Genomic DNA, 26,357 nt, shown 5'->3' with positions numbered 1-26,357 from the left:
TTGCCACATTTCGCATCTTTCCACCTTTCGTGGCATGTAATCGATCGGGAAAAATGCATCCATTCCAATGAAAAAATGATTCTGTCTGCAGCAAAATTCACCGGTATCAGCGTCCCCCAAAGGAACAAACTTCCCGCACAGTATCTTGACACGGGAATACTTCCATAGTGACCACGAAATTCCCTCATTCCAATGCGGGAATAACGTTGTGACATCGAAGTGGTCGTCCTCGAGGAAAGTCTAGTACGAGGATTAAAAAACATTGACTGCTTGATGACGTCGCGTTCCCCAAAGTACTCGGCCAACAAATGCACCACTGGAGTCTGTCTTGGACGAAGCCGACGGCCGCGCGCCGCGTCGTCTAATGGCAATCGCGCCGTTTGTTCCCGCTGTAAGCGCTTCGTCTTCCCCGCTGAGACGAGCGAGCGCAGCTTTCACTGATGACTCAGCCTGTCAGCGGGGATTACATGAACATAATGCGCCGCTAACCGGCTCTGTCATGTTGTCACATTACCGTTGACCGTTTGGCCACCGAGGCAAAGATGTCGCGATCGCGGCAAGGGAGGAGGCGGGGGGTGGGCGGGGGTCGATATCTCGGCGCGATCAGCGTGACACGGACGGCAAAATGAGGCTGCCGGAGAGAATGGCAAACTCCAAAGTGGATCAGGTCTAGCCAGAAGACCTTGACTGATATTTCTACGATGCAAGGGACACACTCATGAATGAGCGGAACAAACCACGGCACATTGAAGGCATCGCTTGGAGCCGGACAGCAAACAAACGACAACAATGATGCTCTTACCTCAACAGTGAGGAGACCACTTTTATCCAAGGGGAGTTTGAGAGCAGAAAGAAAACACTGCCTCACTTTGATCATCGCCGGCCGCCTAGCTAAGCGGGGGGATGCGGCAGTAAAACGGGCCAAAATTCAGACTCTGTGTGGTAGAAGCGGATGTGACGCGATGGCTCTAAACTCAACCTTTCACAATGATGAACGAATTGAAGAGTTGTCCACGTTGTCTCTCCAGGGTCTCCTGGTGGCCATTTTGTACTGCTTCGTCAACAAAGAAGTGAGTTGGCACCGTTTCGTCCTCCGCCCGTGCCCTTTTTTGGCACCCTCCGTAACGCGCGTGTCCGCAGGTTCAGTCGGAGGTCCTGAAGAAGTGGAAGCGCTGGAAGCTGGGCCGCAACATCGAGGAGGAATACCGCCACACGTACAGCAACACGCCCAACACCAAGACGGCCAGCCTGCTCCACCACGTCTCCCAGCGGCCGGCCCGGCTCGCCGACGGCTGCGCCAAGCCGCCCGCGCCCGTCGGCGGCCCCGAGGAGTGCCACGTCCTCGTGGCCGACAGCGAGGCGGCGGCGGCGGGCCGGCGCGAGGCCGCGCTCACTAACTGCACCCCGGTGGAGGACACGGGCCTTGTGGACAAGGCCAAGAGCGAGCGCGCCGAGAGCCGCCACTGACTTGAATCGAAGCGCGCTCTCTTGATCCTACGCGCGCACGCTGAGCGCTGCGCGCCGCTCTGAGGTGGTCCGTGCGTGTGGGCGTATCTCAAGGCAGATGAGCCATGTAAAATAATATCACCACCACGACAACAACGCTGAAACCTCACACTGCAACTCTGTTCAAAAAAAGAAAGAGACTTGATTGAAGCCTGCAGAGTGGCACTTACTCGAGCGCGGAGCTCCGCCAAGGCCCTGATTTGAAGAGTCCTTCAAATGCAGACTTGCCGTCACAAAAATGCTAATATGGGGGCTAACACGCTAGGGGGCTAGTAAGTGTTATGCTTTGACTTACTGTATATCACCTAACCAGGGTACCAGGCCAAAGTCTTACTTAGGGCCGCTTTGATCAAATTTAAGACCTCTCCTTCAGTAAGTGTGAACACAAAAGGTGGCCGATGCGGACTCAATGATGAGCGTCTTTGAAGTCCTTTAAAGTACGTTTCAAGCAAAAGGGCGATCGAGGAAATTATTTCTGAGGCTCCACAGACTCAAACAACAGATTCCTTAAACCGCTCACACTTGTAAAAGCCGCAAAAATGCTAAAAATGCAGGCTCAGCTGATATTCAAAATCATTTTTTTAAGGATCCATGGACACCCAATCCAACACCAGCAATGTTAAATCGCCTAAGAACGCAAAAACCTCTCTTAAAATTAGGAACACTAACATGTACCCAGCTAGCATTGCGATGTCTGTCAAGTGTGTGGTGCAACCACAAAATTGGCTTGATGTGGTTTTCCGGGGGCAAGGATCATTCCCAAAATGAGTTTTTAAGGATTTGCTGACTCCCTGCCCTGTGTAATGCTACAAATATTAAACCTCCTTAGAATCGAAAATCCTCAAAAACGTGTTAAAATTGCGAATGCTAACACGTAGCTACCTGGCGTTGCAATGTCAAAGGTGTGAGGCAACCAGGAAATGACTGGAAATACTTTTTAAGGATCCACTGACACTCTTCATCTAATGCATCTAGTACTAGATGTGTAAAACCTCCCAGGAATGTAAATTCCTCAAAAACATCCGTCATAATTACAAATGCTAACTTGTTGCCGCCTAGCATTGCGACGCAACCAGAAAATTGGCTTGACATGGTGTTTCAGAGTTGCCTTGACTGCATAGGCTCACTAATTGGGGGGCGAGGGGTTGAAAACATTGCATTTATAAGAATCGATGGATGCCCTGTCACCCCCGAGAACGTAAAATTCTCCAAGGCGGCTATTCAAATGAGGAATGCTGACATTGTAATGTCAAACGTGTGACGCGACCAGAAAATGGGCTTGACTTTTTGTACAGCTTGTTTGATGAGAATGCTAATGTGATCATTGTGATCGGCGCATTCATTCATTGAGAAATGAAGTGAATCCACAGCAGGTCGTTTTGGTGCAATCCTGCAAAGCTTGCCGGAGGTTTGCAAGAGAGCCAGTACAGTATATTGTCCTGTGCTGATTTGGGCTCTGCTGACATTGTGCCAGCGCGTCGTGTTCATGGGAAAGTGGCAGCTGCTCTGGCCAGGTCATTCCTGGTTTACATGTACAAGACCCCGCCAGACCCCCCCCCCCCCCTCCCCGAAAGAGGTCAAGGGAGGCTATGGGATGAATTATAAATAACGCCTAATTGCTTCTGCAGCCTTCAAAGTGCTTCTGTCGCTAAATGCGGCTCCTGTGCATGCAGACCATGCGGACTGAAGTATGGGGAGACTTGACTGTGATGTTTGCACCGAGCACCGTTCAACTTTAGCGCAAAAGTTGGTGTTGCCGTGTCCTCGTGTGCTACAAAACAAAGGGGCCTTCCCTAAAATGTTCCCACTAGGGTTACAAAACTCTGACCGTCCCTCAAATAAACGACATGCGTAATTGGTCCCCTGGTTTGTCATCGTCTTAAGGCAAGGCAGGCAGCTTTATTTATATTGTACATTAGCGAAGAGCTAAAGGCTTTTTTTTTTTTTTTTTTTTATCAACGCCTCCCTCAAAAAGACAACATGGACCAAATCACTACAGGATGTGTCATGCATTTAAGACACGTAAACGCCTCCCTAAAATAAACACCTTGCTCCAAAAAGTCACCGTGAGGGACAAAAACAATGCCTCCCTCAAGTCATTGCCATGCCCCAATTAGTTGCCCGGTGCGTCGTCCATGTAAGACAAACACAGTGCCACGATTAGACACCAAGTGTGTCATTCGTTTAGGACAAATGAAAGCATCCCTCAAATAGACATGCCCAATTAGTCCCCCAGTTAGTCTTAACGCAATTAAGATAAATATACACCTCCCTCAAATCGAGACCATGATCCAATTAAGCCGCCGGGTGCGTTGTCTACTTAAGAAAAATAAACACGCCCATGCAGTAAATTCCTGGTTGCCTGGTTCAGCGTCCCCTCGAGACAAATGAACCTCCTGCCCCAAATAGTCGCCAGGTGTGTCAATTGCTTGAGACAAATAAATAGCTCCTCTTCAAATAGATGCTGTGCCCCAATCAGTCATCAATTAGTTGTGTTCTCCGCTTAGGACAAAAAGACACCTCGCTCAAAGAGACAACATGCCCAATGAGTTGCAGGGCGTGTCATCCATTTAAGACCAACGCCTCCCTCGAATAAACACCGTGCCCCATTTGTTGCCCGTTTTGTCATCCTTTTCAGACAAATAAATGCCTCTGTCACCCTCCACCAGAGTAACGCAAAAAGCGCTCTCCAAAACGGATGGATGGAGTGGCCGCTTGATTATTTATTGCTAAATACTTTTGTCCATGCGGCGCGAGCACGGTCGCCCGAGTCGCGTGTGTTCGGACTCAGTCGACGGCGTCACGCGCGCCGCCTTCAGGCCTTGTTTGGCTAAAGTTCAGGCCGTCGCAGCACATTTTGGCGGCCGCGTCGTGACCCGACTCGCCGTCGGAGCCAAAAGGACGCGACGGGCGGGACCGGCTCCTGGTCACAAAAGGGTTACGAAAAACACAACAGCATGCGCGCGGCCTCACTTTCTCCTCAGGGGCCGCGGACACTTGCGAACAAAGCTCGAGAAACAAAGGAGGTGGGGAAAAAAATAAATAAAAAATCCAACATTTTGGTACGTTTTGTTTTTGTGTGCTTGCAAAGTGTTGCGTTTGGCGCGTTCAGCACCCACTTCATTAGGTACACCGGCCCGCACCGTCTCGCTCCAAGGCGCAATTTGTGAAATATTCCATCCGCGTACCTAATGAAGCATCCGGGTGGCGCGCGTACCGTCACACACGTGTTTTGTTCCGACTGGCCGTTGTTGTTGTTGTTGTTTTTTTTTTTTTTTTGGGAGTGGCTTGCTGCTGTGCGCTCATGTGGACAAAGTCAGTATTACAAGGTGGCAGATCAGCTCCTTGCGGCCTGCGATTGGAAGCCGGCCGGCCGCGAACAGTATTGATCATATTGACGACGCTGCCGCACGAAGGCACTGCGTTGCCTTTTGACCTGTTGAGTCAGCAAGCATTGACAGATGGACATATCGTCAGTGGGGTCAATGTGTCCTTTACTTGCAGATGGATCAATAAGCTGTGACCTGGATGTTGTTCTTGTGGGGGTCACTTGACCTTTTTTCAAAGTGGTTCTACTCTCTGAATGTATTCTCGCAAATGACTCTCAAATGTTTCTCTTCAAGGTGTATTTGGTGTGAGTGCTTTTGTGGAAACAGTTGATCACTATACGGTGTGCGTGCGCGCGTGCGAGTGTGTATATATCGTGTCCGAAATGGTGGAAGAAGAATAAAATCCCAGTGTCAAATGTTATTTTTTCAGCCGGGTCTTTTTGTTTGGATGCGAAAGAAAGCGCACGACGAATAGCGTGTATGTCGTCGATGAATTTTGGGCTCCTGATGGTGCAGGGCGCAACCTTTGGCCCGATACGATCCCAAAGAGAACAAATCCCCCCGAGGAGCTGCTGGGAAAAGCCCCAAAACATTTTCTGCAACCCGCGATTGCTCACAAGATTGCTTCAAAAATCAACATTTGTTTTCGTGCGGCCCTCGGAAGACTTTCAAAATTGAGCGAGCTCGAAATAAATGAAAGGCTGTCTTCAGTCGATCCATCCATGACCTGATAAATGACATCAAATCTCTCCAAACAAAGTTCCTCAACTCGCGAATGTAAACATAATTCCCTGGTACCGCATCATGCTGCCAAAGTACTACTTTTGTCTAAACAACGCTCCTCAACTCACGTCAGCATAACTCCTTGGCACCGAGCATCTGCCAAAGCACGACTTTTTTCGAAAAAATAAAATGAAATAAAAATCTCAACTCACTTCAACATAGTCAATTGGCAACGAGATGCTGACAAAAGTACTACTTTTGTCCAAACAAAGCTCCTAAACTCATGTCAACAAAGATGCAGGGCACCGAGAAGCCAAAAGATGGCACACAGTCAAGGTCCCCTGCAAGCTCGGATACGAGCCCGTCAAATTCGATCCATTCAAATGCAATCACACCGCAGCCACACACACACACACACACACACACACACACACACACGTACCGCATATAAATCGAACCGATGCAAATGAACACAATGTGACATGACTAAACTCAACCTGGTCTGAGCAGTTCAAGCTTCGGTTCCTGGGAGGCGAATTTCACGAGTGAAATTCAGATTTCATTTCAACCAAATTGTGTGTGGACGCTGTACAGCACATCAGACGCTTCGTTGAATAATGCAGAAATGTGCAATGTTGCTCGAGCAATATGGAAGGAGAAGGAAGGAGGTCAATGTGTAAAATAGCTCTGGAAAAAAATTGGGGATTGAGACGGTCCAAACAGTCCCCAAAATGTCCATAGTCAGATGAACATTTTGAAGTTGGAATGTTTTGAATTGGCCAAGAAATGTGGAAGAAGGAGGGAAAGATTTCAATTTGGGAATACTGTGGAAAATAGTTTGGAGACGGCAATACTAACTGAGCTTAACAGTGTCCATTTGAAATGCGGAAGATGGGGAACATTTTGCTGGCATGTCTCATTCCATCCGTTCCTTTTGCGGCGTTTTGGGTCATGTTGAGACCCCCCAAACAAGCCCTCGGTAGATTTCATTTCACTTTTCCTTTCTTCAAAACAAAAATGCTTAAGCATAATTATACCTCCCAGTTGAATTCTAATGACGCACTTTAATGGAATATTTTCTGATGATTAAGTGTGTTATAAAGCGTAACACCCGCAAGATGTTCAAGAGGAGCACTTAACTGTCAGACGCTAATGCAGCTGATAATAGCCGCGGTGTTTTTTCTCCTTTTTTTTTTTTGCCTCGCTAAAGTGAATGCACTACATACATTTTTTTTATACAGTATTCTATGCGTCACCCTGGTGCTCTTTAGTCCGAGTGCCTTTAGAAGTTAGAGCCAATTTGAATTTTAAAGAAAATGTTGAGCTTTCAGGGACAGAGGGCAAAAGGTTTCAGGAGAAAAAAGAACGAGTAAAGGATGAAAACAAGACATATTAGCACAGATTAGCACTAGCTAACAGCGTTAGCTGTGTTAGCTTCTGATAAGTGCCAAATGCTCGCTTGCTCGGCCAAATTATCGATGCAGCGAAGACACCCTGCTCTTTGCTTCCGCAACTAGAACGAAGAAAGAGTTTCTGTTTGAAATCATGAGGGGAAAAATACATCAGCAGCTCTCCTTAAATAATGTTCCAGTGACATGTTTGAACTTGTTTGGAACTCTCGCCACCTATCAGGGGAACAAAGGCAACCCGAGTTGTCGTAGTCGACATGTGTGAACTTCCATTATGTATGACGCTAGGGTCCGCCAGGGCATAAATACGCATACTGCTTGATTATTCATGACTTCCTGCAAACTGAAATGGAAATAAAAATGACTATTGGAGAACGGTGAAGACGCTAACTCGCTTGGAATAGCGCAGCGGTCCTCCGGGCGCTTTCCGAAGGTTAAGCGTGGCCGCGGGGTGTTTGAGCCGCGCTTATTCTGTCTGACTTTCCAAGTGTCGTCTTTGGCTGCAAGTGAGCAAACAATCATTTGAGCCTTAATAATGTCAGCAGACACTTTGGAGAGGCCATTAGCTCGCTCGTCGATGTCGGCGGAATTGAACGCGCAACGCGCGGCCTTTTAGCGGCGCGTAGACGAGGCAACCAGTTTACAATTGAATTGACACTTTCCTACCCCGTTCCCAAAACTTGCATGTTAGGTTCGATGAGGCTCTAAATTGTCCTTTGTCTGTCTGTGCCCTGTGATTGGCTGGCAACCACTGACAATGAATCAGGTTTCAATGCGACTACAACAGTTGAGTTTGCATGCAAATGTTGAGCTGAGTTAACCTTAATGAAGGTTGTTATGGCCCTGGTGACAGCTTGGACTTGGATTGTGACGGTGCCACTGTGATTTTTAGGACTTATTTGGATTTTTTTCTTTGCACGGATGGCAGTCATTCAACTACAAAAGTGCCAGATGGGCTCATTTCCGAGCATTTGGCGGAAAATGACATGAAGCCGGCTGCTTATCAAGGCTGCTATAAAAACACGTTTATCGTGGCATTGAAAATGAGTTTAAGATGAAGTCTTTAAAAATAAAACAACATGATGTTCTGCGCCCCAAGCACAAACGCACGCACACAGATAAACATAAACATATTTTGGGGGGGTCTTCACATTCAGAAACAATTGCTGTCATTTCCTGTCGGTGACTGCTTTCCCGCCTGGCGGGCAAATTGAGTTGATTTCAAGACGAAAACTAACTAGAGAAATAAATAACTGCAAAGTGCACGGAGGCAAATAATACAACAGCTGCGGTCGGAAGGTGGCGGCAAGTCAGTCGGGGCGACGCTCGGCCAATTACGGAGCGGAAGACGGCGGTTAGCGGGATGTGGTTCGGAGCGGGCGAGGCGCCATTAGGCCGGGAACATGTTGTGACCGACGTGACCCACAATATTTCCTACATTTCTTTAATAAGCAACAAGGTAGGAAACAGGAATCTTCTGCTCAGTGCATTTCTTGTACGAAAAGGGAGACATTGCATAAAGCAGGAATGCAGTATGCAACGCTTTCTGACGCTGCTATCAGACTTAACACTGAAAATGATCCGCCTTGTAACAAAGTCCTTTTTCAAGATCGTTTAGGCCGTGGCAAGGAAGAGGAGAAATTGCATAAAGCAAACACGGGAATGCAGTACACAGAGTCTGCCACGATTATGCAAAAACACTGAGCTGCCCACAAATATATAATTGTTTACAGTTACTTGGAAAAGGCAGTGAGCCACATGCTGCTTCACCTGAGACGTTATGATACTAAACCACAAACGAGTAGAAAATGTATAGCGCAGACAATTTTTTGCAAACCGACAGCCGCTGTCCCGTTGGAGAAGATGACCCGTTGAGCCACACGCTGCTTCACCGAAACGTAATTACCCAACCCCATCAGGTCGCCACCATTGGCTCGTCTCCTCGTACAAACGTCGCCAGGGGATGTCGGTGGGACGCTTCATCAATTAGCGTTCTTCCTCCCGCCGAGCGTGATTAATGGAACACTCGATTCATCTGCGGTAGTCACGAGGACATTTGCAAATAAGGACAATCATTTCCAATGTTCTTCTTCCAGCGTCTACTCCGAATGCTAATGACATCACGCCGACACAAACGTAACGCCACATACATTCGGTCACTTCGTCTCAACATCTACTCTGCTTGCATCTGCTATTTAAAACATGTTAAAATGCTAACATATTCAAATGTCATACTTGCAGCTTGCAAAAGGTTCCCGCTAATGCTAAACCTCTTTTATTAAATGCTGTATGTCTAATTTACAGCTCAAAAATAATTACGTCTCTTCGTATTTACAGTAAATGTCTTGGATTCAAAAATAGGTATGTACAATTTTGTGGTTTTACGCTTTTATCTTTGTAAATGCTGATAAAAGTTACATTTGACTAAACGTGTCTTTCTTTTATTTCATTATTACATTTGAATAAGCAGACCATCAACTTTTATTGCATTTGGATTAATTCCATATTTTCATGACTAAATTACTTTCATTTAAAAACATGCAAGAACCAAGAATTCATTCATCAAGAATTTTATATTTTTTACAACAAAGACAGATGAATCTAAACTTTTGCAACGAATGTCCATAATTATTGATTTAATGCATGTATTAATTCAGAATTCTAAACAAACGTAACATTAAATAATTCAAATAATCAAATATGGAATTATATTATTTTCAAATTGATGATAAACGTAATATTTTACCGAAATGTCTTTTTAGCGTATTCATTCAGTTAAAAGATGTTCAAAAATAAGACATCTCCAATGTTCATCTTTAATTTTAATTGGTTTGAATCAGAGTCAATCTATTATGTTAGGGGGGGAAAGCGTATGTCTAATTACTGTTATATCATCCATTTCTATAGACACACTTAAACCTAATATTTGAGGTCGAGCAGCTCAAGTGGTAAAAGAAACTACAAGCATTTGACGTCTTCCATTGGATATGTCACATGCACGTGTGCCTAATGTTGTGTCCCGAGGAGGGACTATTTGAGTTGGACTTTGTCTCGGCTTGTCTTCACTTTGTCCACGCGCGTCACATTTCCACTGGGGGAGACCAAGGAACAATTGATTTCAGGTTGATGCTAATTGCAGTGTCAGCGATATTATCTCACTTGCGCTTCTTGGTGCAATCTTCTCAAAAGGTCAACAGCACGCAAACAAACCGACAAGAAAAGCTTTTCGGTTAGTCGTGTACTCACGGGTGGGAGCTAAGCGATCGAGTACAACTACTTTGTTACAACACGCAAGTGCGTTTTGTACACAGTCTGTACTTTGCTTCTTACTTTTACCTAGGAGTCCAATAAATCAGTACTTCTACTTCTTACAAAGTACATGCTCTTCGACTTAAGTATAGTGTAAGTAGCAGAGTAAAGGTGCTCTTAATGCTACAAAAGTGCAAATCAAAAGGTAGCACTTACAGGAGTGCTGTCAGCTAGGTCACATTCGTAGTTGAAATTCTGGAGTTCTGCTTCCCTCTAGTGGTCAACAGTGGTAACGCACCACGTGGTAACACCCCACCTGACGAACCTTATATTTCTCTCTTGAAAACCAATTTAAGTCAATATTTAAATAAGCCATATTTGAAAAGCCTGCCGACTGTTTTTTTGAACTGGTGAACCTAACAAATTGTATTTCGTTTATGATTTCAAACATTTAAATCAAATCAAATAACATACTAGGCCCCAGCACGCCCACGACCCTGCTGAGGATAATCGGTTCGGATAACGGATGCACGGATAACAACAAACAAACCTAAATTTAAAAAATGAATAGATGAAAAACACAACATTTTATATACTAAAAATCATAAACCAAAATCTTTACTAGAAAGTAAGTGAAAAGTACAGTACAACTAGATACCTTTATGGGTTTTTTTTTTCTTCAACTTGTTGAATTTTGTCATTGTATTGAGCAGGAAGGTTACCCAATAGTGTGACCAGCTGCAGTGTTCAAAGGCATTGAGTGACAAAAACTAAAACATGGGGGAATGAGTTTATATTTCACCTTTTAATGACAACAATTCCTTGAGCAACAAGAACTTAACTGTGCCCTCCACCAAACGGAAACGCTTTTCTTTCCACGTCCGCACACGCAAGTGAGACGCACCAGCAGAAGGCGGTCGGCGAACTCATCTGTAAAAAGTTCAGTCTGACTTGTTGCGCCCCGCCGCTGAAGAGACACCACACGAATGAGGGAAGGCCCTTTCTGTAGAAAATCAAGATGGACGAAGTCCCATGAGGGGACTGGGGGAGAAAGAAAGGGGGCCGTGGTCTACTCCAGGACCACGGTGCCGCCCGCCGCCTGCAACGCCGCTTTCAGTTTCTCCGCCTCGTCTTTGGAAACGTTGGCGCGGATCTCCTGAGGAAGAGACTCCACTAGCTTCTTGGCCTGGTTTAAACAAAAACAACAAGTCACACACATGTACGCGCAAAACCGGTCAAAACAGTCAAACAAAATATGATCGGCCATTTGAACAGATTTGATCATTTTTCAAGAAAATGTACCGTAATTAGTTGTCAGGTTGACACCAAGTGAGACATTAGTAAACAACACACACAATGAGGAGAGAAGACACTCGACACAATATTGTCTTTTTTCTCGCAAGGAGAGCGCAGCGAAGTGTACTATTACAGTTCCTAAAAGCCTCTACCCGCTCCTGTGCCTCCTCTCTTTTCATTTTCTTCGGAGGCCCTGATTACAAAGGTGTTCCAGCTCCTCAGGGAAAGGGGAGCCAAAGCAGCTGGAACACTCTGAAATTGTTTTGTCTATGTGTGTGCGTGTGCGTGTGAGAGCCATTAACATACCTATGTGGAAGCAAAGCACATCAAGCAAGTTGGGCCTAGATATGGAAAAAGCTAAAGCTAATAAGCTAAGCTAATAAAACTAACAAACCTAATAATAATAATCCAACACATGAATCATAATATACATTATTATTCTTACATTAGTCCATTCTTTTTTTTTTTTTCCAAAGTAATATTTTAACATTCTTAGCGTTCATACAACAGTAAACTTAAGTAAAGTGGCCACCCAATAAAAAAGGCGATGCTGACTGAAATGAAATTCCCCGAAAGGGAATTGTGCGACCTACCTGCACCAGGTTCAAGCCTTGGATGCAGTTCTTCACCTCCTTAATGAGTTTGACCTTCTCGGTCGCGTTGACTTCCGTTAACTTGACGGTGAAGTGAGTCTTCTCTTTCTTCACCGCCGCCTCCTCTTCCGCAGCCTGAACACATTTTTGGCTTACTCAACTGCAGATGGCGGAGGAATTTATTGCACTTTCATTTTGGGGAGTAATGCTTCAGGTGTATTACAACCAGTGGAAACTCAAAGTGGACTTGAAAACAGATTCAATGGGTCAAATGGCAAGAAACAAATTTGATAGACAAGGGTACAAACAACATTTTGGAGACTCTATTCAAACGCTAACCGTGATAAAGACTGTACTTGCATTAAAGTTAAAAAAAAAAAGTTTTAATTCGTATCTCACTTCATTTACTCTGACGTTTTGTTTGTAATGTCTTAAATGTTACCTTATTTTGTCTTTAAAGTCACCGACTCTTTTGCATACCGGTGGGAAAAGCCCAGGCACCGTACCACACTTTCTTGCCACAAGCCATAGCAAAGCCTGTTTAGGTGCTGCCATTTTGGCTATCAACCGGCTCAGCAGCAAACTGTTCTTACCGGAGGTCCGGGAGCAGCCGATGCGGCCATCGCGCCCATCGGCATCATTCCGACATCCTGAATGTTCAACGTTTTCTGCGACAGGCGGAAAAGTCAAAGATTTACTTCGGGTTGGTTGTGGTGATCAACTGTGAGAATATGCACTCATTCGGACGTGGTGCCAAGGACATGACAGAAGCCAATCAGAGTCGACCTTTACTTGCGCTAGTTTTGTTTGCAGGTTCAAGTAAACTTTAATGGTAACAAACATTAACAATGGTGATTTGGGTTTTTTTTGGGTCATACCGCCCAGCCTGAGTAGGTAGGCAAGTTTACCTTGAGGAGCTCATTGAGGTCCGACACCTCTAACAGGGTGAGGCTGGCGATGTCGCTGACGAGCTGCTGGATTTTGGGCGAGTACTGCTTGGGGGCGTCGTCCAGCGGCGGCGTGACCAGGGCGTCTGAGCGGACGGCGGCGCTCGTCCTGAGGAGTCGCAAAGCGCACCAGGCCGGCGTCTGCTGCTGCTGAAGCTGTTGTCTGCGCAAAGACGACACAGGATTAGATCCTAGCAACGGCCACTTTCATTTAACACTAGAGCAAAGTGAAAATTACCACAAACTATGATCCAAATCAATTTCATATCATTCAAAATTCATCGTACACTACTTTCCCCTCAACATACTTTCTCAGAACTAATTTCTTTTTCTTTTCTTTTTTTGAACTAGCTAATAGATGAAGATTGGCTGCGGGGGGAGGGGCGTTTATTTGCGTAATGGGTTGCCTACCTATGGGCCGCATTAGGAAATTTCATTTAAATTGGTCCTAAAATTATTTACTACAAAGAATGTAAATATATACTATTAAAACAAACATTTAAGCACTGTTTTACTAGATGTATGTGTATCAAATTGTTACTATTCGCTGTGTAGATACACAGTGCGAAAACACAAGGGTGTCAGAACGTTCCCGAGCATCATTACACAGACGAGTGACCTTGACTGTCGACAGCAGAAATAGTTTCAACGAAAAACACACACTGAATATGTGCAAAAAGTAGTATTACGTCTAAAATAAGTGCACAGATGTCATTTGACCTACACACTGCAATCAATGGAGAACTATGAGACATTAGTACAACAGATTGCTCACAGCAGAGCTAACATCGTAGCTCAATAGCTAATGTGCAGTTTATTAAATACATAGTGGAGAAACACGAGTCATGCTTGGTGGAACGTGCACGCCGAGGCTCCACCGTCACCGGCCGGCTGGCTGTCTGTCTGCCCTTGACGAGCCGGTCGGATGCCGCGCGGCTTCCGCCGCGGGTACGGTGTTGGGTAAGGCGGCGAGAGCCGGAGCAAACGTACCGGTGGAGGCTCGCCGCGGCCCGCAGCGCCGTTCGGAGGCAACGTCTGGTACAGTACATGCTAGGCGGTTATCCGGAGTCTTCCAGTGCCGGCGTTGCCCTTCAATGAGCGGCCTCGTTGGTCCAAACCGAGTCGCTATTTGCCTTAAAAGCACATGGCGCCCTCCACAATGAAGCTGACCTACCCGGCATGCATTGCGATCAACTACGGGTGCCCGCCAAGACCTGATCCTACGATCCTTGTTTGTTTATCGCTTTTTTGTTACTTAATTTTGTTTGGGTATCGCTTTTTTGTCAAAAGTGGGTAGAGGAGCAGAAGGTTATTTCTCAAGAGTTGGGTACGATTAATTAAAGTAGCAAAATAATATGACTCAAGGTAACGTAAAAAGTAGTCCTCCAAATATTACTTGAGTAAAACCGAAACTCCTGTACTGTACTGAGTAACTGGTGAGTAACGTTACTATGCACAAGTGAGAGGACTGTAGCTTAGTGTAACAGAGACTACTGTTTCTTTACAAAAATACTCAAGTAAAGGTAAGTTGCATTTCAACTACCTTAAGTGCAGTTTACCCCAAAAGTTACCTACATAAATGTAACGTGGTGCGCTATTACGCGCCTATAGTGAGGCACAAAGGGAATCCTCTTAAACGGGTAATCTGCAAGCCACCTGCCATCATTCACATCTCACCTCGGTCTGATTGTAAGAAAGGAAGCCAGCAGAAGACACCTGCGGGGCTCTCGTGCCGCCGCCATCCATCCCTCCTGCAGGCCATGCTGCTGTCTCCTCAGGCGGAGAGGAACTGGGAGGAAGTTTGCTCGGTGCTGAAGGAAGCGCTGGAGGAGCAATCGCACCGGCAGCTCTTCGCTCTGGAGCTGGGATCCGGAACCGGGCAGCATGTTTTCCGCTTCGCCCAGAAGATGCCCTTTGTCACCTGGCAGCCGTCGGACATCCAGGAGGAGGCCCGGGAGAGGTACGAAAACATACCCAAGTGCAGTGATGCTTTTGGGTATGTGCATTATGTGCGGCCAACTGTTGAATCATGTTTCTGTCGTTTTTGGATCGTATGCACTACTAACATGTGACACGTATCATGTGACATGCGTCAGCATCAAGGCATACATCGCCGCAACCAAAGTGACGACAGTGCTGCCACCTGTGCACCTGGATGCCAGCCAGCCATGGGAGAAGTGGGCGGGGCTCTCTCGGGGCTGCTGTGATGTCATTGTTGCCATTAACCTACTGCAGTTCAGCCCCTTCAAGACAGCACAGGTAGGCCGGGACCTAACAAGAAACTTGGTCTGAGTTCACATCAAGTGCAGCGCGGTGGAGTGTCGGGATGGCATGTCGGCCTCCCAGCTTAAGGTTCTGGCTTCGAATCTCGGCTGTAGCTTCCTGTGCGGTGTTTGCTTGTTCTCTGTCTTGATCACAAATTGCAAAAACACACATTAGGTTCATTCTCTGTCGGGTTGAAGTCTGGAGAGTTGAGTTGGCAAGTCTAAAATCTTCCACTTGTTGCATTTGATGGCCTTCATGTCGTTTTGGCAGTTGTCATTTCCATCACGTTTCAACTTGTTTGTTCTTTTCTTTTCAAGGGTGTTTTCAACGGGGCAGGTCAGATCATCAAACAAAACGGCCTCTTGGTGACATACGGGGTACGTATAAGACACGCTTAAAAGCAGGTTTTCAACCGCAAATGGCTTTTGTGGCACTTGATTTTGCAGGCGTACGCTATGAACGGCACCATTACGCCATCATGCAACCAACTCCTTCATGAAGAGCTCCGCAAAGTGTACGTCTACAAGTCCCTTGTTCCATCTTATTTGCATATTGGATACATGCATTTGAAACCGGAAAGAGATCTAGTTGGTGTGTAATATTGTAAGATCATTCATTATGCAATGAATTGAAATATAACAGAACATTAGAGTACTGTGAAATGTTTGTGTTTTGAAATGTTAATTAAAATTGGATGTACATTCTAAAGGTAACTTTCAAAGTGTGCATCTGAGTCATTGTCTTATTCAAAATGTGCATTATGTGTAAATGAGACTTTTCCGACCGTATTCATTTCCTTTGACATTTAAAATGTGCATTGATATACTATGGTGGTTACTTCAGTTTTTGTACTAAAAAGAATTTAAAAATATCTCAAAACGTAAATGAGCTTTTTCTTATGATTCATGTACTTTTTTTAAATTTCAGTGGTGAAATGCATGATTGAATTTGAAATAAAACCTATACAGGGCAAAGTGGTATAGAAAATGGATTTTTCTCAAGTGTCATGTGCACATGAATTCCATTACACGAACACTATTCAGAATGCGATAGCCAGTATGTACTGTTCTTCGTCATTCAACTCCGACGATGTCATGTCCTGTCCCTCAGGAATCCCGAGTGGGGACTTCCAGACGCGGACGTGCTCCGACAGTTGGCCTATGCAAACGGGATGCGTATGGAGAGGATGGTGAGTGAGGTATAAACACGTTGCTGCGCAAAAAGTGAAGTAAAAAAAAACTCAAACAGATTTGTCATGCAGGTGGAGATGGAGGAATGCTACAAATGTCTCATCTTCAGAAAAATATAGCAACGTTGTCTATCACTGTACTCGTTGAGCCGAAATAAAGGTATCACGATCCACGTGTTGTTCTTTAGCCTAATGACAGAAAAAAAATAAAACCAATGAAGAAAGTGGGCAATAAGAAGAAGATATTTATTAAATATAAATTTAAAATAACTTGCGAGCCAGACAGATGGCCTTTGATGGAGTAAAGAATGACCACAAAGTTACAGAGAGGGCCGATTGGTGACCGGCGATAGATTACATGCAGAGCAAAGGTTTTCCACTTGTCCTCGTGCCCCCGCACATGGATCGAAGGCATCTTAGCGGATACGTACAGCGTGAGGCCTGGCATAAATGGTCGCTTTGCGCTAGCGCTTCAGTGAGTCAACCGTGAATCTTCTCCCGACTCTTTTTAAATATTGCAAACAATTCACGACTAGGAAACGCCCAAACTAAAGAGACACTGTTAGTTTGTGTGGATGGAGAAAAGGATGAAGAGGATGGAACCAACAAGTGGAATGTTAAGAAGTGACCCCGGTGATGAGTTTGTTAGTGCTGTTCATTCCAAGCCTCTCGCTGTGCTTCCTCTCCTTCAAGACACACACGCTTGCTTCCTTTAACGCCACTCAGTCAAAAAATAAAGTACTCAGATAGGCTCCACTCGGGAATACAATTAAAAGAAAAAAAAAAATCTGCATGCTTGAGTTGCACTGAAAAGTCTTTTTTCGCCCTGTAATTAGTATGTTCTTATTTCATTGTTAAGAGACTATTTGTGAAGGAGGAAATACAAGGAACAGGTAACGAGATGTGGGTTAGCTCACCCACTCCCACACTAAAGTAAAGAGATCATCACAAGATTTCACATCGCCACGACATGACACCGAGGTGGAGGTGTGACCCATCAGGAGAGGGTCGTGTGTGTGTGTGTGTGTGTGGGTGTGTGTGTGTGTGTGAGGGGGGGGGGGGGTGTGTGGGTGTGTGTGTGCGTGTGGGTAGGGGTGTGTGTGTCGCCTGATCACACGCAAGCAGCAGCTTTCAGTCGAAAGAAATGAGCTGCGCCTCCGCATTGGCCGGGACCACCTGGGGAGGGGGGTGCTGATGGTGCTGCTGCGGCAGCGGCGGCTGCGTTTGCTGCTGTGGCGGCGGCTGCGGTGGCTGCTGAGGGCCACAAGGGGGAGCCACCTAGAACAGGCAGGTCCAAAACGTAAACCAGACATTGTGATTTCTTTTTAACATTTGAAAACAGTTGCCAAACACATTCATAGGGTTAAGCCTAACTCAGAGGCGAGGGGGAGGGGGAGGTGGGGTGATCATCTGACCTGTTGGTACATGGGCTGCTGGCCGGACATGTACGGCTGTTGGACGGCCATGTTGGGGTCCTGCCCTGGAAGTGCTGAAATCATGTTCTGCATGCTGTAGGGCGGGTAGCCCATGTAGCCCATGCCGTTGGTGGCGGCAGCCTGGGACATGGGGGGTAAGCTCTGGGCCTGCGACGCCACATTCTAAGCACAATGAGGAGGCGCTTCGGATTAGTGCCACCCAAATCATGCCTAAAATCCAACAAGCTTGATTTGGACTGGTGCGCAGCAGAAGCAGACCTGGTAGCCTTGCGTGGGTGTGGGTTGGTAGTTGGAGTAGGGTGTACTGGTGGTTGCCGGGGCCTGACCAGGAGGAGGAGCCGGCTGCCCATTGGTGGCAGCAGGCTGATACATGTATGCACTCACCATGCTGGGATCTAGACAAGCAAGAAAAACAAGCAAATTGGGAAGAAAGCAATGGAGCGAGGCCACAAGTGACGCATTGGGCTACCTGAGGCCGCAGCCGGCATGGCCTGGTACTGCGGCGGTGCGCCCTGGCCCGGCTGGTTCATGTAGAGGTTGTGCATAGGGGAACCTTCCACAGAGTTAGCTGGACTGAAGGTGCCCGGGTAGGTGGGCGGACCGCCGGGCTGGTACACCACCCCGCCAGCTACATTAGGGGGCAAAGACTGCATCTGGAGGAGGATTGTGCAGACATTTAAACTTTCGCTGGATTAAATGATATGGTTTGGTTGAACATTTTGGTGTTTCAACAGAATGTGATGAATACCCTTGATTTACACTATGTGTCCGTTTTTCAATCAACTTCAACCGAGAGTGACAAGCAGCTTGACGCAAACACACTTGGCCTCTTATTTGGAGAATTGCGAGCGCGTGCGAGTTGAGTCTTCTTTTCATTTCCTCAAAGTATTATGATTTTCTTGGCAGTGAGTGTCTGAGAACAGGCGCTCAGGAATATGAACGAATGAATGAATGGGGGCTCACTGTCAAATGGCGGCAGGCTTGTGCGGACGTGCGCGTGTGCGTGTGTCCCCACCTGTGCGTAGGGCAGAGAGAAAGCGGGCATCTGAGCTCTCATCTGGATGGTGTGCTTCTGCTGCTCCAGACGCATCTGGCGCTCCTTCTCCTGCTCCTGCAGGCGCTGGATGGCCAGCTGCCGCTGCATCTCCAAGTACTCCTACAGCACACAAACAAACATCAGTGACAGCTTGACGACATGCGCCTCATCCTGGGACATCCGCAACTACTTGAACAGTCCCCAGATTTTTTTTAGGATTTGGCCTTTGTAAGCCAACGCAACAGATAAAACCTGATTCACTTTCAGTTGCAATTTAAGAGGTTCCACAGAAAGATGGCCGTTTACCTTTAAGGATTTACTTTAAGTAGTGCATCTCCCATTTCCAGGGCGTCAAAGGTACTTGGACACGTGACACTATTGTTACAAAGAGTGTCATTCTGAATGCAGAATAAAAACCCAAAGTGTGGAGCCTGTGGATGTCCTCCCTGGAGAGCCTTTGCCGTTGTCACACCAGGAGCAAACATTAGTATATTATGCTACAGTATCAACCCCATTGTAAATGACATTTATTAGCAAAATATATCAAAGGTGCTGACATTCAATAAATATGGACATTTTTTGTTGTACTGTAACCACATTGAAAACACTTTTGATCAAACTATAACATATCGTTGTAAGATTCAAAATTGTTTTTGCCCATTCACAACGCTGAATAATTTCGAGTGCAGTTGAATATTGACACTTTGCAATTCTTCAGATATTTCGGCGGCCCTGACCATAGAGGCACTCTGCATCAACGCTTTGAGTTTTCCCTCGAACCGCACGCCGTTTCAAATGCGCTGTCAAGCGAGCTCGGGTACCTGCTTCTTCTGCCGCATGATCTCCAGTTTCTGCGCCAGCTGCATCTGCCTTTGTCTCTCGGCCTCCTCGGCGGCGCGCCGCAGTTTCTCCCGATGCTCGTCCCGAAGCGCGTTGAGGGCCGCCCGAGCGTCGCGCACCTGCGCCAGCTTGTCTTGCAGCCCCTCGTAGTACACTGCCGGGACCGCAGATGAGTTAAGACTCTGCCTTTGTCGCAGGCGCCAAACGCCAAAGTGACTCACGTCGCTTCTCGTCAAGCTGATTGAGGATGTCCAGGAGCTGCGGGTGCATGTTGTTGATGGACTGGAAGAGGGACAGGACGGCGCTGTCGTTGGTGATGCTGCGCCCGCGCATGTGGTTGCTCTTCATGCGGTTCAGGAAGGTGGTCACGGCGTTCTGCAGGGCCTTCAGGAACTGCTCGTGGTTCTCCTCCGACTCGCCGTTCTGGTACTGCTGCTGGAGAAGGACACATGGGGAGGTAAAGCGCCACGTCACTTCAAACCGGAAGCTACAGCGCAGCCATTCACTTCTTCTGCATGTTGTCAAGTGACACGGCGTGAAAAACACCTGCCCATTTTTTCCCGTTTTTAAACATTTTTACATGGAAGGGGATTCCGCGTTACAGACATCCCATTGACGTGAAAACGAAAAAAAAAAAAAAAAAAAAAAAAAAATCAATCACACAAATTGGACACATACAGCGACAATATGTTCATTTTACAGAGTCATATTCTCAGATATTTTGTGATTCTTAAATTATCCAATAAGGACAATTCTGATAACAATAATGGTAATCGAGGAGTGCTGTAAAGCCGCAGTCACCAATGACTGGGATATTTGGTACCGAGTGGCACAGAGACACTGGAAAAAAAAAAAAAAAAAAAGCAACAACTCATTTTTATGGTCAGTCTGAAAAGAATCTATTTTTCAAATGATCAGCATCTGCCTCTGTACACATCACACCACTTGTCTCTGTCATGAAAGACGGTGGTAAAAAAAACAACAAAGAATAATGAAGTTGCTTTTTTTCTTTCTTTTTAAAAAAAAAAAGATCACAATATCAAGAGTTGTTTTATTTGTTTCCGTGCTGATCCATGAAAATATTGCATAATGCGTGATAGCCGCCCGCGGCGGCCGAAGCCCAGAGCATACCTCCACGATGCTGACGGGCTGCACGGGGACGTGAGCTTCGACGGGCTGGCTGGCGGGCGCGCTGACGGGCGCGCTGACCGGCGGCGGTGGCGGCGGCGGTTCGGCCAGTGGGGCGGGGGCCGGCGCCGAAGGCGTGGGACTCTTGCGGGCCTCCTCCTGCTTCTTCTCCCAGTACGTTCTGTTGAGGTAACGGGCCAGCTAAAACAAGGCCACACAATCAGGATCAGAGAAAACCCAAGTACGTAGACGGACTGTTAAACACCAACACATAAAAGAGAACGTGAAGAAATAAACCCATTTCATGATGGAGAATTCAGCTGAAAATCTCACACACGGGAGTTCGCCAAGTGTTTGTTGATGTGTGACTTTGAAGGGTGCGGCCGAGTGAGTGACACCAGGAGCTGCGACTCCAGTTCTGCTCGGCCATTTCCTTGCGTGGTTAGTCTGCATGTTAGTGTCTGCTCCTCGCGAGTGTTTACCTTTTTTGTGTGTGCGTTTGGCTGATTTTCCTGTTTTCAGGGTTCCTAAAACTTCGGCATGTTAAACTCAAAACTTTTTAAGAATTGATTTACTCCATTTGAAATTAAATTTAACATCAACTTCACATTTGAGACTACAAATTGCCGATGTATCAAATTGCTGCGATATAGCGAGAACTACTGCCAAGGAGGACTTGATGTCAGATTTTTTTTTTTGCCTTAAGTATCGGTGGCTGGTATCAGCAGCCTCCATAAGTACTGATACCTTAAAATAAGGCTGGCATCAGTACTCGTTGCTCCCACTTTAAGTATTTTTAGGTATCTGCGGGAACCCTGGTTTGGCTCTTTGTCCTATTCAAAGTACATCAGTGAGTTACATTTTTGCTCCCGACTTATAGCAAGAACATTAAAAAACCCCAAAAAGGACCAAATGATGTCTGTTAAAATAGCAGAATTAAAAATGTACCTCAGGGTCGACTTCTTCGGCTGACGGAGCAGAGGAATTCTAGATTGTAGAGAGTCAGTAAACAGATGCAATGTGATGGATTTCAAAGATATCGGCGTGAAGCGCATCTCACCACGGGGGACGTGTAGAGGGTGCTGACCGGGGGCGCCGAGGAGGTGACCGGGGTGGGCTCCGTCTTGGGATACACCGAGTACGAGTTCTTCTGCTTCTGCGAGTGCGCACATTGGACTTTTTCAAAAACGTCTCCATAATCAGGCAGAGGAAGCTTCGTACGCGCTCGCGGCGATGCGTGCTACCATTCGCTCTTTCTCCTCGGCCTCACTTTGGGAGAGGGCGATGGCCAGCTGCAGCTCTTCCTCCTCCTGCAGCGCTGCCTCGTCTCTTTTTGGAGGCATCTGGACAAGGAAAGATCGTATACATCTGGCAGTAGAAATGACGTGTTTGCCGCGCATTTCCTGTTTACTAGTCAGTCAACTGTGAGCCTTTACTTGTGACTGCTGGGAGAGCGGGCTGGTGAGATACTCTGGAGGCAGCTCGCCAGCGCTGGCGGACGCCGGTTTGATCTCGGCTTTCCTAAGCGAAGGAGAGGAAGGGTGGCTGGAGAGGGGATGGGTCGTGGGGGGGAGAAGACAAACAATCTTGTGAATGAGCACACGGGGAACAACATGCAAAGTTTTGTGGAACCACAGCTCATGACACACAGCGCCACCATGTAATCTAATCTCGTAAAAGAGCCAATGAAAATCGACCTTCGGGGCTCCAGACTAACTTTTTTACGATGAGCACAGTGAGCCCTTACCTGAAATTGTAGTTGTGCACTTTGTAAAATGTTCACATTTCCTGCTTCGCTGCACTGCAGGGCTAATAAAGGCTTATTCCATTTTATAGTTGCTCTACCATCATCCTATTTAGATTTGTTCAGTTGACCTTTTTTTGTCGAGGCCTGTGAGTTTACCAGGACAGTATGGTCAAATATTTGAAGAACAAGAGTGCACAGTAGTCATCCCCTAACGCAGTCCTCATTAAAATCAAGAATGGTAAATATCGAAGAAAGTTGAAGCAATGCAGGCACTCACTTGTTCAGCTGCTCAAAGCAGGGCTCACACACACGGACCTCCTTCTCGATTCCGAACTTGGGGATGGTGGAATACTTTGAGGAACACTTGCCGCAGAAGATCTGCCCGCAGGCTCGACAGTGGTGCTTTGCAAAGGAAGAGCGGGCGCAATCCAGGTTAGGCTACGCACGCGAGCCATAAAAACACCGCTCCCTCCGATCACAAGCGCCGGCTGAAAGAACTGTGGGAGGAAAGTCCACACGTCCCATTTACAGGCACACCCCGCCTACCTTTCTCGTCATCACTCCAAACTGGACTCTGCACCGGTGGCATTCCTCAGCATCGACCCAGTCCGGGGCCTGAATCGACAAAAACACACATGCGGCTTGTTAACCAAGGCTGATACGGAAGCACAACACAACATGGAGCTTTGTGCTTTCTTTCACAATACCGACAGTGAACACAGTGGTACTTTTAATTCAGTCCGTGAGCACGTTCCTAACCCTTTTCACGCTTCAACTTTTGTACAGTACCCTATGTAGAGTAAAATATGAGCAAGAATAAAAGAAACCTTACTCGTTCTGCTGCAAACATGGCGTCACTCTCCTTAAACTCAGGGAACACATGACCTGCGGATGAAAACATTCATCACACGCTGCACATGAATCAAAAGCCAACATTCCGTTGTGATAGTCACATGATCTGCCTGCGACAATGCTGAGAGAGGCCTCAAAGAGTGAATTAAGTCACTTGTATATTACATAATGCGGTAGAAATAACAGAGAGAGATTGAGACGGACGGGCACTTGCCTTCCACCTTCATGATCTGATAGGTGTCTTGCACCACTTTGTATTTGGGCTCGTTGCGGAAGGCGTGGGCCCAGGCTTGGATCAAGTAAAGGATTTTGTTACGGACATTTGGTTCCGTCTGTTTCTGGTGCAAGGAAAATTACAGATAGAAAAAAGAAAAAAAAAGAAAGAAAAGGACATTTTTTTAAGCACAGTGGATCAGCACAAAAGTGGTCATCTGCTCAGTACAAAAACACACCATACAATCCCTTTGCAAATCAATTTCAAAAAACACACCATACGATCCCTTTGCAAATCAATTTCAAGTCAGGTCTATTTCTAAATAATCACAAAAAGCATCTCAAACAAAGCCACAGCTAACGCGACATCCCCTGATATGAACATGGGCAAATAACGTTTTGCTGAATGCACAATGACCTAGACAAATTGCTTTCTACTGTCCATGTTGCGTGTCATGTCTTCAAAGGCGGAGAACTTCTACTTTATTTGAGCTGCATGAAGTGCTGTTACACGAGTCTCTTTATTACTTGCATGAAAGTTTATGATGTTATGGCTACTTAGAACGAGGGCGCTGTCACATAATGGTGGCGTGCCGAGCTGTTGATATACACACAGGCTAAGGTAAATGTGCGGGGTCATGCGATATTTGCCAGATTCCACTAAAATGTTTGTGAGCTAAAAAATCCAGACTAAATGCAAATGGTGAAGCAAATAATCTGGATTTCTACATCACCTTGATTAGCTCCTTCAGCTCTTCCATTGTTTGTTTACTCGCCACCTCATCGTGAACAGTTTGCCCACAGTTCTTAACCACAGACTCAAGGACCTGAAGAGGAAGGAAGCATTGTTAACTTTTTTTTTTCTCCTCACTGTTACGCCATTGCCAGTAACACAGCATGATGTGTTCAAATAACTCGCCGCAGTAATCGTTGAACGGAAGCATCTTACCTCCAGTGCATAGAGGGCCACATGTGGATTTTTATCATTCAGCTTTTTCTTTATAGCGCCAACTGCGTATTTTGCCCTGATGGGGAAAGAAACCGATCATAAAAAAAATAAACAAACATTGACGACGACAAGAAATCAAGACAGTTGGAGTGACTCACTGAGTGTCTCCTTGTCGAATGAGGTCGCAGATTTGCAAGATGGATTCCCAGTCAGTTTCCAGCAGCAGCTGACTGGTGGCCTTATCTGAAAATGATCAGAGAAATTATGCCTACCGTTGATACCGTATTTAGCATCTCTAGGAGTGAATGACTGCCGCCGGCTCCTCTTCGCATGCCGTGACGTGGCAATGTTATTAGCGAGACCGAGGGCTGGGCGACGTGGCTTAAAAGTATAATCACGATAGAAGCGTTTCATAATAGTCGATGTCAATTCTTTAGGTCAGAGAGCAACAAAATAATTCGTTGGAGTTAGATATTGCCAAAAGGAATAGCAATAGATTTGTTTTGCATTACACGATGAAGCACCTTCAACTTCCTAAATAACATCTTGGTATCATTTTCTTTCTATGACAAAATTCTGGGATTTGAAAAGGGTTTGCGTACGCTATTTAAAGCCATGGTTTGAAAACTACTGATATTGTTAAACTCTTTGGTTCTTTTATTATCAAACAGGGTTTTTTTTAGGTTGTTATTTAAAAAAAAATGTCTGAGATAAAAGAACCAACGGTTTAATTATAAATGAGAGACAGAATGAACTTCATTCAGTTACTGATGCTGTTCTATTTGTGGCTGACATGATTCCACGCTGTCACATCCTATGTACTTCGAGGAATAAAACCTCTGCGTTGTGATCATTACGGCGGCACTTGGAGAGACAATTATTGTTTTAGGTGGAGTTTTGTGTTAAAAAAGAAGAACTTTATTGTGAGACATTGCCAAAAGATGAATTCATTTCACAAAATATTCAAGCGTATTAAAGTGATTACAACGCCATTTGCTTAGTACAAAGCTGTCTAAAAACAAGGCAAGTGTCACGAATTCACAAATGATTTTGATCCACAGCTTGATCGTCACGTTGACGTTGCTTTATTATCAAAAGAATGCGAATTATGAGTCTGCTTCTGCTGCTTGTTTGAAAAAATGACGGGCTGTTTAACTTGCCGCTTGTACCGATCACTTTAATCAAATGGATGGCATCGTTCTGGTCCCACACCAATTGACACAATTTTCGATTGTGTTGCCTGTTATGAATATTAGCGAGCTAATCTGGGCCTTAGTCATCGGCGGCCAATTTTGTTAGCAGGCTAAAATTAGCTTGGCCTCAGCGCCACAGCCCCAGATCGCAACAACACACTGTTAACAAACCAACAAACTAAGTCGACCACTAACATGACCAATTATCTCCGCGACTTACCCAGAAGCCTCTCGAATGTACCTCCGCCTTTCCCCATAGTTGAGCGAAAGTCTTCAAGTCGCTGTCGAGGTGTGTGTGTTTCCCCCACTCGGCGTCCGCAGCTCTTTTCACCGTTTTAGCTTCGCGGCTAATAGCTAGCGAGCGTCAAGTCAAACACAACGCACAGCTGTGCACTGGATCCCACTTCCCACTTCCGCTGGACAAACGTCAACCTTCCAAAGGGGGCAGCGCCCTCTA

General features: G+C 46.0%; 4 protein-coding genes across 9 annotated transcripts in view; 2 read left to right on the top strand and 2 right to left on the bottom strand.

Moving 5' to 3' along the window:
• Window positions 1–5,256, top strand: part of gcgra (glucagon receptor a) — a 32,760-nt gene extending 27,504 nt beyond the window's left edge. The window contains exons 13-14 of the mRNA XM_086054655.1: window positions 1,029–1,070; window positions 1,141–5,256. Coding sequence (XP_085910781.1) covers window positions 1,029–1,070; window positions 1,141–1,467 — 369 coding nt within the window. The 3' untranslated portion in view covers window positions 1,468–5,256. The remainder of the gene's footprint in view (window positions 1–1,028; window positions 1,071–1,140) is intronic.
• Window positions 5,257–11,002: 5,746 nt separating this feature from the next.
• mrpl12 (mitochondrial ribosomal protein L12) lies at window positions 11,003–14,263 on the bottom strand. The gene is made up of 5 exons (XM_086055207.1): window positions 14,043–14,263; window positions 13,014–13,215; window positions 12,699–12,773; window positions 12,106–12,240; window positions 11,003–11,402 (listed from the first exon to the last, which is right to left on the bottom strand). Exons 1-5 carry the CDS (start codon window positions 14,099–14,101, stop codon window positions 11,286–11,288), a joined length of 588 nt encoding a protein of 195 aa, XP_085911333.1. The 5' UTR covers window positions 14,102–14,263; the 3' UTR covers window positions 11,003–11,285.
• On the top strand, window positions 13,929–16,679 carry LOC147133941 (methyltransferase-like 26 B). Of its 4 annotated transcripts, none has more exons than XM_086055201.1 (6): window positions 13,929–15,012; window positions 15,149–15,311; window positions 15,635–15,694; window positions 15,764–15,908; window positions 16,428–16,506; window positions 16,579–16,679. In XM_086055201.1, the coding sequence occupies exons 1-6, from the start codon at window positions 14,813–14,815 to the stop codon at window positions 16,652–16,654; spliced, it is 723 nt and encodes a 240-aa protein (XP_085911327.1). In that variant the 5' UTR covers window positions 13,929–14,812; the 3' UTR covers window positions 16,655–16,679. The 4 variants fall into 4 exon arrangements, with proteins under 4 accessions (XP_085911327.1, XP_085911330.1, XP_085911328.1 ...); XM_086055202.1 differs by having other exon boundaries at window positions 13,933–15,012; window positions 15,764–15,831; window positions 16,428–16,515; XM_086055203.1 differs by having other exon boundaries at window positions 13,935–15,012; window positions 15,764–15,831.
• A 52-nt stretch (window positions 16,680–16,731) lies between these two features.
• On the bottom strand, window positions 16,732–26,326 carry hgs (hepatocyte growth factor-regulated tyrosine kinase substrate). 3 transcript variants are annotated; one of them, XM_086055186.1, is made up of 20 exons: window positions 26,121–26,326; window positions 24,866–24,950; window positions 24,708–24,783; window positions 24,493–24,585; window positions 23,760–23,883; window positions 23,526–23,578; window positions 23,240–23,308; window positions 22,971–23,095; window positions 22,383–22,491; window positions 22,191–22,289; window positions 22,007–22,102; window positions 21,895–21,933; window positions 20,950–21,147; window positions 20,040–20,250; window positions 19,800–19,972; window positions 18,958–19,098; window positions 18,412–18,595; window positions 18,201–18,337; window positions 17,922–18,104; window positions 16,732–17,784 (listed from the first exon to the last, which is right to left on the bottom strand). In XM_086055186.1, exons 1-20 carry the CDS (start codon window positions 26,155–26,157, stop codon window positions 17,638–17,640), a joined length of 2,379 nt encoding a protein of 792 aa, XP_085911312.1. In that variant the 5' UTR covers window positions 26,158–26,326; the 3' UTR covers window positions 16,732–17,637. The 3 variants fall into 3 exon arrangements, with proteins under 3 accessions (XP_085911312.1, XP_085911311.1, XP_085911313.1); XM_086055185.1 differs by having other exon boundaries at window positions 20,040–20,253; window positions 26,121–26,324; XM_086055187.1 differs by having other exon boundaries at window positions 20,040–20,253; window positions 23,760–23,877; window positions 26,121–26,323.
• Window positions 26,327–26,357: the final 31 nt, after the last annotated feature.

Source organism: Filicampus tigris, chromosome 16 (genome assembly GCF_054856515.1).
Source record: "Filicampus tigris isolate MCC_2025a chromosome 16, RoL_Ftig_1.0, whole genome shotgun sequence".
Taxonomy (NCBI): domain Eukaryota; kingdom Metazoa; phylum Chordata; class Actinopteri; order Syngnathiformes; family Syngnathidae; genus Filicampus; species Filicampus tigris.
This window is presented reverse-complemented; position numbering and strand designations above follow the sequence as displayed.

What these genes read in the sequence shown, in the direction of transcription:
- hgs (XM_086055185.1), bottom strand. Translation starts at nt 26,157, where the DNA reads ATGGGGAAAGGCGGAGGTACATTCGAGAGGCTTCTGG. An exon ending in CCCTCTACACGTCCCCCGTG is followed by an intron (nt 21,934 to 22,006) that starts GTGAGATGCGCT and finishes TCTACAATCTAG; the next exon opens with AATTCCTCTGCTCCGTCAGC. An exon ending in CATGCCGGCTGCGGCCTCAG is followed by an intron (nt 18,338 to 18,411) that starts GTAGCCCAATGC and finishes TTGCTTGTCTAG; the next exon opens with ATCCCAGCATGGTGAGTGCA.
- LOC147133941 (XM_086055201.1), top strand. Translation starts at nt 14,813, where the DNA reads ATGCTGCTGTCTCCTCAGGCGGAGAGGAACTGGGAGGAAGTTTGCTCG. An exon ending in CAGGAGGAGGCCCGGGAGAG is followed by an intron (nt 15,013 to 15,148) that starts GTACGAAAACAT and finishes GACATGCGTCAG; the next exon opens with CATCAAGGCATACATCGCCG. An exon ending in GGATGCGTATGGAGAGGATG is followed by an intron (nt 16,507 to 16,578) that starts GTGAGTGAGGTA and finishes TTTGTCATGCAG; the next exon opens with GTGGAGATGGAGGAATGCTA.
- mrpl12 (XM_086055207.1), bottom strand. Translation starts at nt 14,101, where the DNA reads ATGTACTGTACCAGACGTTGCCTCCGAACGGCGCTGCGGGCCGCGGCG. An exon ending in CGGCTGCTCCCGGACCTCCG is followed by an intron (nt 12,241 to 12,698) that starts GTAAGAACAGTT and finishes AAATGTGTTCAG; the next exon opens with GCTGCGGAAGAGGAGGCGGC. An exon ending in AAGGCTTGAACCTGGTGCAG is followed by an intron (nt 11,403 to 12,105) that starts GTAGGTCGCACA and finishes TGTTTAAACCAG; the next exon opens with GCCAAGAAGCTAGTGGAGTC.